Here is a 12,347-nt window from a genome sequence, read left to right as displayed (position 1 = left end):
TAAATATACATTTACTGAGTTTAGAAATGACACCTCAGAATGTAAACTTCTGATTTCTAATTTTGAAAGTGTTACTAATATATCTATTTAAGACCCTACACTGTTAAGGCATACTTACACATTATCTAAAAATAATATGGCCTGACCAGGCGATGGCGGAGTGGACAGAGCATTGGACTGGGATGCAGAGGACCCAGGTTCGAGACCCTGAGGTCGCCAGCTTGAGCGCAGGCTACTCTGGTTTGAGCAAAGCTCACCAGCTTGGACCCAAGGTCGCTGGCTTGAGCAAGGGGTTACTTGGTCTGCTGTAGCCCCACAGTCAAGGCACATATGAGAAAGCAATAAATGAACAACTAAGGTGTTGCAACGAAAAACTAATGATTGATGCTTCTCATCTCTCTTCGTTCCTGTCTGTCTGTCCCTGTCTATCCCTTTCTCTGACTCTCTGTCTCTGTAAAAAAAAAAAAAAAAAAAAAAAAGGGCCATGGAAGAATGGCTCAGTGGCAGAGCGTCGGCCTGGTGTATGGATGTCCTGGGTTTGATTCCCAGTTAGGACACATAGGAGAAGCACACCATCTGCTTCTCCACCCCTCCACATCCCCCCACTACAGCCATGGCTCAACTGGCCCCAATAAGTTGGCTCCAGATGCTGAGGATGGCTCCTTGGAGCCTCTGACAGAGGCACTAAAAATAGCTTGGTTGCCTGGCATGGCCCCAGATGGGCAGAATATCACCCCATAGGGGGTTTGCTGGGTAGATCCTAGTCATGGTGCAAGTGGGAGTCTGTCTCTCTGTCTCACCTCTTCTCACTTAAAAATAACAATATGCTGTTTCTCAGGATATGCTTATTTTGTTCATAAGCAAGCATCAAAAGAAATAAAAACTTATCTAAGCACTTTTTATAAAAATAAAAGTGCCTGACCAGGTGGTGGCACAATGGCTAGAGTGTCAGCCTGGGATGCTGAGGACCCAGGTTCAAAACCCTGAGATTGCCGGTTTGAGCATGGGCTCACCAGCTGGACTGCGGGGGTCACTGGCTTGAGCATGGAATCAGACATGACCCTATGATCACTGGCTTGGGAAAGGGTTCACTGACTCGGTTGGAGCACCTTGGTCAAGGCACATATGAGGAACAATCAATGAACAACTAAGGAGCCACAACTAAAAGTTGATGCTTCTCATCTCTCTCTCTTTCTGTCTCTCTCACTAAAAAAAATAAATAAAAAATAGAAGAAACATAAAATAACATGTCAATTATATAATATATAAAAATTAACAAGAAACAAAGCTAAGACCTAAACTTAGGAGCTAAAATTATAAAATTCTTAGAAAAAAACATAGGGAAAAAGCTTCATGGAATTGGATTTGGCAATAATTTCTTGGATATAACACCAAATGCACAAGTAAGCAAAGAAAAAATAAATTAGACTATATCAAAATTAAAACCTTCTGTGCATCAAAGGACACTATCAACAGAGTGAAAAGGCAACCCAAAGAATGTGAGAAAAAATTTACAGATTATGTAGCTAATAAGCAGTTAACACTCAAAATATATAAAGAAATCCAATCACCCAACAACAAAAAATATGATTAAAAAATAGACCAAGGCCTGACTGGGCGGTGGCGCAGTGGATAGAGCGTCGGACTGGGATGCGAAGGACCCAGGTTCAAGACCCCGAGGTCGCCAGCTTGAGTGTAGGCTCATCTGGTATGAGCTAGGCTCACCAGCTAGAACCCAAGGTCGCTGGCTCCAGCAAGGGGTTGCTCGGTCTGCTGAAGGCCCGCGGTCAAGGCACATATGAGAGAGCAATCAATAATCAATGAACAACTAAGGTGTTGCAACGTGCAATGAAAAACTAATGATTGATGCTTCTCATCTCTCTCTGTTCCTGTCTGTCTGTCCCTGTCTATCCCTCTCTCTGACTCACTTTCAGTCTCTGTGTAAAAAAAAAATAAATAAATAAATCAATAAATCAATAAATAAAATCTCTTTAAAAAATAGACCAAGGACTTGAACAGACATTTCTGCAAGGAAGATATACACATGGCCAATAAGCCCAGGAAAAGATGCTCAATATCACAAATCACAGGAGAAATGCAAATCAAAACCACAACGAGATATCATTTCATATTCATTAGGATGGCTATCAAAAAAACAAAAAGTAACCGTTGATGAGGATGTGGAGAAACTGGAATCCTTGTGCATTATTGACAGGACTGTAAAATGGTGCAGTTGCCATGAGAAACAGTATGGCAGTTCCTCAAAAAAATTTAAAAGGCAGATATTTGTACACTCATGTTCATATCAACATTATTTACAATGATGAAAAGGTGAAAACAACAGAAGCACCCATTGCTGGATAAAGGGATAAACAAAATGTGATACATACATATTTTAGAATATTATTCAGCTTTAGAAAGGAAGAAAATTCTGATATATGCTAACACATAAACTTTAAGGACATTATGCTGAGTGAAATACGTCAGTTATAAAAGGATAAATGTATGATTTCACTTACATGAGATACCTGGAGTAGTCAAGTCATAGAGACAGAAAGTGGAATGGTGGTTGCCAGGGACTGTAGGGAGCAGGGAATGAGGAGTTACATTGAATGGGGACAGAATTTGAGTTTGGGAAGGGGAAAAAAATTCCAGCAATGGATGTTGGTGATGCTACACAAAACAATGTACTTAATGCCACAGATCTGAACATTTTAAGTGGTTAATTTTATGTTATGTATATTTTACCATGATTAAAATATATACACTTCTACAAAGTTGTTTTTTGTTTTTTTTTAAAAACCTGACAGGGCCAGTTTACATGGAAATGCAAATCAAAGAATGAATAAAGATAATTTATGATCTTTTCCTTTTAGTTGTGAAAAAAACTGACACCAACAACACACTGGTGTAATTAGGCAGAAAAGAGGTTCAAAACTAGCAACAAGATTTTACTATAATAAAATTTGGGTGGGAGATGAGTTATCAAGCAGTCCTTAAGTGTATATACATTAATTGACCAGGACCACAAAAGGCCAGGGAAAGCAAGCACGCTTAGATGTTCAGTCAAAGCTCTTTGAAGGGCAGTGACAGTAACAGATCCTAACTGCAGTATCTAACCTGAGTATGTCTGTACATACTGAGCATAGAATAAAAATAGAAATAGTCCCACTACTCCAAATATCTAGGAAACAAAGCTGATAGAAACATGCAAAAAACAAACACTCACCAGCAAGAGTCCGAGAGAGTGGAAGGTGTATGCTTACAAGATCTTCAGATACCCTGTAGGACTTAGTTTCCAAAGTATGACCACACAACTGCACTACTGTCTTGCTACTAGACATAAAACTTGTACTACACCTCATCACAGCTTTGTGACATTCTTTATAAGCCACTAGTAAAAGTTCTTCCTAAAAGAAAAATGCAAATAAATTGACAAATTATCTACCTTACCATATTATTCAATAAATATTTACAAAATACCAGCACAAAATTATTCTATGTATTCTCAGGACTTCCTCCACAAAATCTGCAAGCCAGTATGAAATATAAGACAGATACACACACATGCACACACTCTCAGTCAAGGTAAAAAATTGTAAGGACCATTATCATGTAGATGGTAGCAACTAATTACAATAAGAGGGAGGAAAAAGAATTAAAAACAATTGAGTGGGATTGAAAGAATATGCAGAATTTAAGTATGGGGAAAGATGAGAAAATGGTGGCATTGTAAGCAGAGATACAGCCTAAACAAAGAGAAATAAGGGGAAGTACAAGTCCTGTTCAGGTAGTAGAGAGGAATAAAAACTAGATAAATCAAAGGGTTTATGGATAGAATTAATGAGCGATTAAACTGGAAACGTGCATGTGAATATATTTATGGTGTCTGAAACATAATAACGGTCACTTACTACTTAAGAAGAATTAATGGGTGTCAACAGAGTAGAGAGAGTAATGTTAGGAAACCAATAGGAAGATTACTACAAAGGTTAAGTGTAAGGTGATCAACTAGAGTGGGGGCAAAAAAAGAACGAACCCATAAGAAATGTTAGGATTATAAAATATATTTAGGAGAAGGAAGAATCAAATCTAGGTGAGGATGACAGGGAAAGAGAAGTCAATGGTCACTTTTTAAGACAGTGTTTCTCTTCTGTCTTAAAAAATGAATAGTGGGCCCTGTCCATTTGGCTCAGTGGTGGAGCGTCGACCTGGAGTGCAGAAGTCTTGGGTTCGATTCCCAGCCAGGGCACACAGGAGAAGCCCATCAGCTTCTCCACCCCTTCCCCTCTCCTTCCTCTCTGTCTCTCTCTTCCCCTCCCGCAGCTGAGGCTCCATTTGCGCAAAGATGGCCCGGGCGCTGGGGATGGCTCCTTGGCCTCTGCCCCAGGTGCTAGAGTGGCTCTGGTCACGGCAGGGCGACACCCCCGGAGGGGCAGAGCGTCGCCCCCTGGTGGGCGTGCCGGGTGGATCCCAGTCGGGCGCATGCGGAGTCTGTCTGACTGTCTCTCCCCGTTTCTAGCTTCAGGATAAAAAAAAAAAAAAAATAGTAGCCCTGCCCAGTTGGCTCAGTGATAGAGCATCGGCCAGGCATGTAGATGTCCTGGGTTTGATTCCCAGTCAGGGCACACAGGAGAAGTGCCCATCTGCTTCTCTACACTTCCCCCTCTCGCTTATCTTTCTCTCTCTCTCTTCTCCTCCCCTCCTGCAGCCATGACTTGATTTGAGTGAGCTGACCCCAGGCACTGAGGATGGCTCCATGGCCTCCATCTCAGGCACTAAAAAATGGCTCTGGTTGCAATTCAATAGAGCAAGGGCCCCTGATCGGCAGAGCATCTCCCGCTAGTAGGCTTGCCAGGTGGATCCCAACTGGGGAGCATATAGGAGTCTGTCTCTGACTCCCTTCCTTTCACTAAATACAAAAAAAGAGAAGAAAAAGGAATACTATGATCACATGAACTATCTCTCTTAGAAATTAGTCCATTAACTAAGGGTTTGAGATATTCAGTGGCTTAAAAAAAATCCTATTTGAACTTGTTCAACCTAGCATTTCCCAATCTTATGTGAACACAGAACTTTTATTCTTGTCAAAAATCTGATAACAACTGAACACAGAGAATGCAATGGCTCTAAGATTTCTTGTATAGATGAATGTATGAACCATAGTTTCATTAACAGAACAAGGGCAGTCAAGAAGTAAAACCACAAGCTGGTAAGTAGAAGGAAATAATGGCAAATCTATTATATTCTAAATTTGAAATATAAATTTAAGATCTAAGCAGGAAAGTCTAGCACAAAGAGAAGTGACATTATAGCGTGGGAGAGTCAGCTCTACATAAAGTTAATTGTTGTGGCAGAAATAAAAGGTCTGTAAGAAAGACAGTATTGGGAAGTGCTTCATTTAGTAGGTAGAAGGAACTGGAGAAAAAAAAAGCCATCACTGATTGAAATGGGTTGTCAATAGATATATTAGGATAATGTAGGTTTGTGAAAATTAGAGGGAAAGTTTCAAAAAGGCTAAGATACTCAACAGAATACAATGTTATTAGACATTTTTAAGAAAGATGGGGACTTAGAAAAGACCTCTGAATTTGGTTACCAAATAGATCCTTTGAAATTTTTTCAAAAGTAGTTCCTATTAATTGGTAAGGACAGAAGCCAGACTCTAAATACTGGTTTAGAAGCTAAAGAGTGACAATAGTTGACATAGATGACTTCAGGTCTGGCAGATGTCAAGATGAACAATAGATACTTTGACCTCATCTACAAAAATTATGCATGCCCTCCATAAGACTAAAGGGAGGGAAAAAAATATGTGCTGTGACCAGTTCTTGGACAGTATTTCCTGTCTTTTTTTTTTTTTGTATTTTTCTGAAGCTGGAAACGGGGAGAGACAGTCAAACAGACTCCCGCATGCGCCCGACGGGGATCCACCCGGCACGCCCACCAGGGGCGATGCTCTGCCCACCAGGGGGCGATGCTCTGCCCCTCCGGGGCGTCGCTCTGTTGCGACCAGAGCCACTCTAGCGCCTGGGGCAGAGGCCAAGGAGCCATCCCCAGCGCCCGGGCCATCTTTGCTCCAATGGAGCCTCGGCTGCGGGAGGGGAAGAGAGAGACCGAGAGGAAGGAGAGGGGAAGGGGTGGAGCAGCAGATGGGCACTTCTCCTGTGTGCCCTGGCCGGGAATCGAACCCGGGACTTCTGCACGCCAGGCCGACGCTCTACCACTGAGCCAACCGGCCAGGGCCTATTTCCTGTCTTTATTGTTCTATAAAGCTACTGTGCTAGATTAAGGTCTTTTGTGTCTATAAGAATGACTATCGCCTGGCCTATGGTGGCATGGTGGATAAAGCATCGACCTGGAATGGTGAGGTCGCTGGTTCAAAATCCTGGGCTTGCCTGGTCAAGGCACATACAACAAACAATCAACTAACAACTAAAGTGAAGCAACTATGAGATACCTCTTACTCCCCCCTCTCTCTTTCCTCTTTCTGTAAAATCAATAAGTTAAAAAAAAAGAGAGCATGACTGTCACTAATTGTTAGTGGTGGAGCAGAAGAGGACAAAGAGAGCTAGAATACACTTTACAGAGGTAGTAAAGACCAGTACGGGGACTTTTATTTTTGTTGTTTTTAATAGGGGAGTCCTATGTGTTTATAGACAGATGAGTGAAAGAGTGGTAAATACCAGGAGATAACTGAGGAAGCAAATACCAGGAAAAAAAAAACAGGTTGGGACAAAGAGCCTAGGTAGAGACATTAGTTTTACAAAAGAGATAAAAAGAAGAGAGCAATAGAAAAGATATAGAAAAACTTAGTCAGTGAATAGACTAGGATGCTCTATTCCTCAGCTAAATGAAACTACTACAGAGAGAACATTTTCTAATTAAGTGTGAAAAACTGAATTTTTCTCCTAAATTTACTGAGACAAGTTCAAATATATAAGAAACTACTTAAATAATAAAACTTTACATCAAGGAAGTGGCAACATAAAATTATACTATTAATAACCACTAGAGTACTTAAAAAGGCACTGCTCCTACTAACAATTTTACTTACATCACAAGCACACCACTCTTGGAACATGAGTAAAATATTCTTCAATTGCATTTGTATTGCAATGGCAGCCTCCCAGTCAGGATCCACTTCTATGTGCTGTCCAACTTGTCTTCTGATTTCTTCCATTCCCTGTAAGAATAGTGGTTAACATACACATATGGTCCCTCTTTTTCACTCTTCTACTAGCAAAATATAACACTGTCAGGATTCAGTCATTATATGCATAGCTTTTTTTTTTTTTTTTTTTTTTTTTATGCACAGCTTTTTAACATGGCTATTATCCTAGGTCAGAATGCAGGGATTCAAATCCTAGCTCTGTCACTTTCTAGCCGTGTGACCCTGATCTAATGATTTCTAAGCTTCACTTCCCGTAGAGATAAAAAAAGGGGGTGGGATAGTAACTACCTCATAAGATTGCTATGAGGCTCAAAAAGAGATAATGCCTGTAAAGTGCTTACTACAGTACATGGTAAACATTTAATAACATTAACAGCAATAGCAGTGTTAACTAAGGTATATGGAAAGACCTATTAAAGCAGGACAGTGGGGCAGTGTTTATTTCTACTTTGTTATATTCTTTATTTCTACTTTGTTATATTCTTCCTCAAATAAAACCAAAATTTGATTTAAAAATATTAAAGATAAATTTATCTTACTGACTAATGTACAGAATTATATCATACCTGCATACAGGTAAGAATCTTCAAAAAGGATCGAAAACCTTCAAGGAACTGCATTCTTAATTTCTCTGTCCATACTGTGGGCTTGCTGATTAGGATATACCTGTAATTTAAGAGATAAAGAATTATTTCACTTCCCTGTTTTGAGATAGTTTAAGGTTCTCAGGGCTATAAACAATGGTGATTCATCAATATTATGTATTCTAATTATTTACCATTAGACATTCTGGCAGAGCTAGAATTATACCAGCAAAATGTGAATGCTCCATAAGTTGCAGATATCAAAGCTAATCCCAACTTCACTCAGAAGTTAGCTCTGATTAAATGAACCCAGAAGCAAATTAGCCTATCACAACTGGATAACCACAGTATTGATTTTCTGAGACTACTTATACCCTTAACCCAAAATGCCAATGAAAATTGCCTTCAGCCTCAAAATGTATGTAAAAACTGCATGTGTAGGATGTATGCTATTGGTGCAGATAAACTATTTCAAAATATTTTGTAAACTATAAAATACTTATTGTGCACTAAAATTACACTCCCCCTGCCCAAAGACATGCAATCATAAGAATTAGAGAAAATTTGCAACACATATATCAATAGTAGTTTGGTCCAAGAGGATTTACCAACTTTGCTGTTGCTGCTCAATGTATAATGACTAAAGATTTGTGAACTTCTGCACTGGTTCTCCAGAGCTATTTATTCCTGCTACCTGATTGAAGCACAATCAATATACTACAGTTGGGGAAAAGAAGTGGGAGAGAGAGGATCAGGAGATATGGAACTGGTTTCACATTCAATGAGAACAATATTTATCATGAAATGACTTCTCAGGAAGAAATCTAAATAATTATTAAAAATTATTTTGGCAACACCAGGCGGTGGTGTAGTGGATAGAGCAGGGGTCCCCAAACTTCTTACACAGGGGGCCAGTTCACTGTCTCTCAGACCATTGGAGGGCCGGACTATAAAAAAAAAAACTATGAACAAATCCCTATGCACACTGCACATATCTTATTTTAAAGTAAAAAAACAAAATGGGAACAAATACAATATTTAAAATAAAGAATAAGTAAATTTAAATCAACAAACTGACCAGTATTTCAATGGGAACTATGGGCCTGCTTTTGGCTAATGAGATGGTCAATGTGCTCCTCTCTCACTGACCACCAATGAAAGAGGTGCCCCTTCTGGAAGTGCGGCGGGGGCCGGATAAATGGCCTCAGGGGGCCGCATGTGGCCCGCGGGCTGTAGTTTGGGGACCCCTGGGATAGAGTGTTGAACTGGGATGCAGAGGACCCAAGTTCAAGACCCTGAGGTCGCCAGCTTGAGCGCGGGCTCATCTGGTTTGAGCAAAGCTTACCAGCTTGGACCCAAGGTCGCTGGCTTGAGCAAGCGGTTACTCGGTCTGCTGAAGGCCCCCAGTCAAGGCACATATGAGAAAGCAATCAATGAACAACTAAGGTGTCGCAAGAAAAACTAATGATTGATGCTTCTCATCTCTCTCCATTCCTGTCTGTTCCCTATCTCTCTCTTTGACTCTCTGTCTCTATAAAAATAAATAAATAAATTAATTAAAAAAATTATTTTGCACTCAGTCAATCCAAATCAATTCCAGTTAAACATCAGAAATTAGGAACATAAACATGAACAAGACACACTGTCTTTGAGGTACTAACTATAGTGGGGAAAATAGATATGTATACTGGATACTGCAATCCAATGTTAAGCACCAAAAGTTAAAACAAGATTAAATACAAAGGAAATAATGTAGGAACATAGACAAGGCAACAAAGATTTGCAACAAGGAAAAATATTTTTTTATTTAGATTAATTTCCCCATTCTTTAGATAGCCACTAGTATGCTGACGTACATTAAAAATATAATCAGGACCTTATCAAAGAAATAACTTTGGAATACACTAATTACCTTTCTAAATCTCTCTTTTAAAATAAAGGTAGAAAAGTCTAAAGTTTAGAATCTGTTACAATGAACAAATGTTATCAAAGTTTGCTCTAGAGCACTTTATTCAAAGTATAGTACCCAAACCAGAAGCATCAGCACTACCTGAATGTTCTTTAGAAATGCACCCTATTAGGCTCTAGTCAGACCTACTGACCAATAATCTGCATTTTAAATAGCTGCCCAAAGGATTTGCATCCATATTAAAATTTGGGAAGTGCTGTTCTAGAGAATTTGTATTTAGTTTTTAGTAACCTCACATAGCTCATGCCTGACCACTCACTGCAGCAGACCTATCAAGAAGAGAAGATGTAAGGGATAAGTAAAGAGAAAAGAATAATGAAAGAAAGGAAAAGAAAAGGAGTATGTAGATAAAAATAGGTGGCAAAAGCAGTAGAAGAAGAAGAATAGTAAGGACAGAATAAGAAAGGGAGTGCTTTGGTTTGAGAATCTGCTATCCTTTCCAGAAATAGGAAGGGAAAGGATAATACTCACTTAATAGAACCAGAGTCTCTTCTCTAAGTTTCATTTCTACACTGAATTGGCAAGTGAGAAACAAAGTATCCCAACAATACCTTCCATAGAGTGAATGCAAATGAAACTAAAATAGAGGTTTATTACATAAAATGATCACTGTATAATAATCCTTTCCTTTTTCTAGGCAGAACCCAGAGTACTGTACTCATTTCTTTTCTTTTTTTTAATTTTATTTTTATTAATTTTAATGCAGTGACATAGATAAATCAGGGTACATATGTTCAGAGAAAACATCACCAGATTATTTTTACATTTGATTATGTTGCATACCCCTCACCCAAAGTCAAATTGTCTTCCATCACCTTCTATCTGGTTTTCTTTGTGCCCCTCCCCCTACGCCTACCCCCTCTCTTCTTCTTCGCCCCCTCCCCAGTCCCCCCCCCACCCCCCCACCCCCGTTACCATCACATTCTTGTCCATGTCTCTGAGTCTCATTTTTATGTCCCATCTATGTATGGATTCATATAGTTCTTAGTTTTTTCTGATTTACTTATTTCACTACGTATAATGTTATCAAGGTCCATCCGTGTTATTGTAAATGATCCGATGTCATCATTTCTTATGGCTCAGTAGTATTCCAAAGTATATATGTACCAAGGCTTTTTAATCCACTCATCCACTGACAGACACTTGGAAATGAATAGACACTTCTCCAAAGAGGACATACAGATGGCCAATAGGCATATGAAAAAATGCTCAACATCACTAATCATTAGAGAAATGCAAATTAAAACCACAATGAGATATCACCTCACACCAGTCAGAATGGCACTCATCAACAAAACAACACAGAATAAGTGCTGGCGAGGATATGGAGAAAAGGGAACCCTCCTGCACTGCTGGTGGGAATGCAGACTGGTGCAGCCACTGTGGAAAACAGTATGGACATTCCTCAAAATATTAAAAATTGAACTGCCTTTTGACCCAGCTATCCCACTTTTAGGAATATACCCCAAGAACACCATAGCACTGTTCCAAAAGAAGAAATGCACCCCCATGTTTATGGCAGCATTGTTCACAATAGCGAAGATCTTTACTCATTTCTTGACATGTACCTTAACTGGTGTACATTCAACTAAAACAGGACAGTAATTTAGAAGGAATTTTAAATATGAAATGAATATAGTAAAAGAAACTAATGCAACTTAACCTAGTGAAAACTTGGCAGATATGCCTGCTGTCTTCAAGTTAAATGAGAATTGAAGTTGTTCTGAATGCACAAAAGGAAACACAGAACTACAGAATGTAAGCTACAGAAACAGAGTTCAGTATGAAATACCAAACTTTTTTTTTTTTTTTTTTTTTTTACAGAGGCAGAGATAGACAGGGACAGACAGACAGGAATGGAGAGAGATGAGAAGCATCAATCATCAGTTTCTCGTTGTGCGTTGCGACTTCTTAGTTGTTCATTGATTGCTTTCTCACATGTGCCTTGACCGTGGGCCTTCAGCAGACCGAGTAACCCCCTGCTGGAGCCAGCGACCTTGGGTCCAAGCTGGTGAGCTCTTTGCTCAAGCCAGATGAGCCCGCGCTCAAGCTGGTGACCTCGGGGTCTCGAACCTGGGTCCTTCCGCATCCCAGTCCGATGCTCTATCCACTGCGCCACCAACTGGTCAGGCTAAATACCAAACTTTTAACAACTGGAAAGGGCTACTCAAAGGTTAGAATGCATTGGTTTGAAAGAATGAAAATTTCCTGAGGCAGACTAAAAGAGCTTCTATTAGTACCAACAAAATTATTAAAAGCTGAGCTACAGTTATATTAAATAGCAGATAAGGTGAGACTATGGTGAACTACAAATTCCAGAAGAATTAAGACTTTATTCTGGAAACCATTAGAAGACATTAAAGAATTTCTGGCTATTTCTAACTGATTTAAAAGCTGTGTTTCAGGAAGAAGTGGTGAATAAATAAGTATATGGGCCTGACCAGGCAGTGGCGCAGAAGATAGAGCGTCGGACTGGAATGCGGAGGACCCAGGTTCAAGACCCCGAGGTCGCCAGCTTGAGAGCAGGCTCATCTGGCATCTATTCCTCTCTCTGACTCTATCTCTGTCCCTGTATAAAAAAATTTTTTTTAAATAAATAAATAAGTATATGGAAAAAGAG

The 12,347-nt window shown here is 39.6% G+C and overlaps 1 protein-coding gene across 2 annotated transcripts in view; it reads right to left on the bottom strand.

Annotated features, from left to right (window-relative positions):
- The window catches only part of UBR1 (ubiquitin protein ligase E3 component n-recognin 1), a 180,133-nt gene that overhangs the window by 101,855 nt on the left and 65,931 nt on the right, over positions 1 to 12,347 (bottom strand). For both annotated transcript variants that reach the window (XM_066343754.1, XM_066343755.1), the window contains exons 13-15: positions 7,741 to 7,840; positions 7,058 to 7,186; positions 3,230 to 3,410 (exon numbers count right to left, since the gene is read on the bottom strand). In XM_066343754.1, coding sequence (XP_066199851.1) covers positions 3,230 to 3,410; positions 7,058 to 7,186; positions 7,741 to 7,840 — 410 coding nt within the window. The remainder of the gene's footprint in view (positions 1 to 3,229; positions 3,411 to 7,057; positions 7,187 to 7,740; positions 7,841 to 12,347) is intronic.

Source organism: Saccopteryx leptura, chromosome 6 (assembly GCF_036850995.1).
Source record: "Saccopteryx leptura isolate mSacLep1 chromosome 6, mSacLep1_pri_phased_curated, whole genome shotgun sequence".
In the NCBI taxonomy this organism is placed as follows: domain Eukaryota; kingdom Metazoa; phylum Chordata; class Mammalia; order Chiroptera; family Emballonuridae; genus Saccopteryx; species Saccopteryx leptura.
This window is presented reverse-complemented; position numbering and strand designations above follow the sequence as displayed.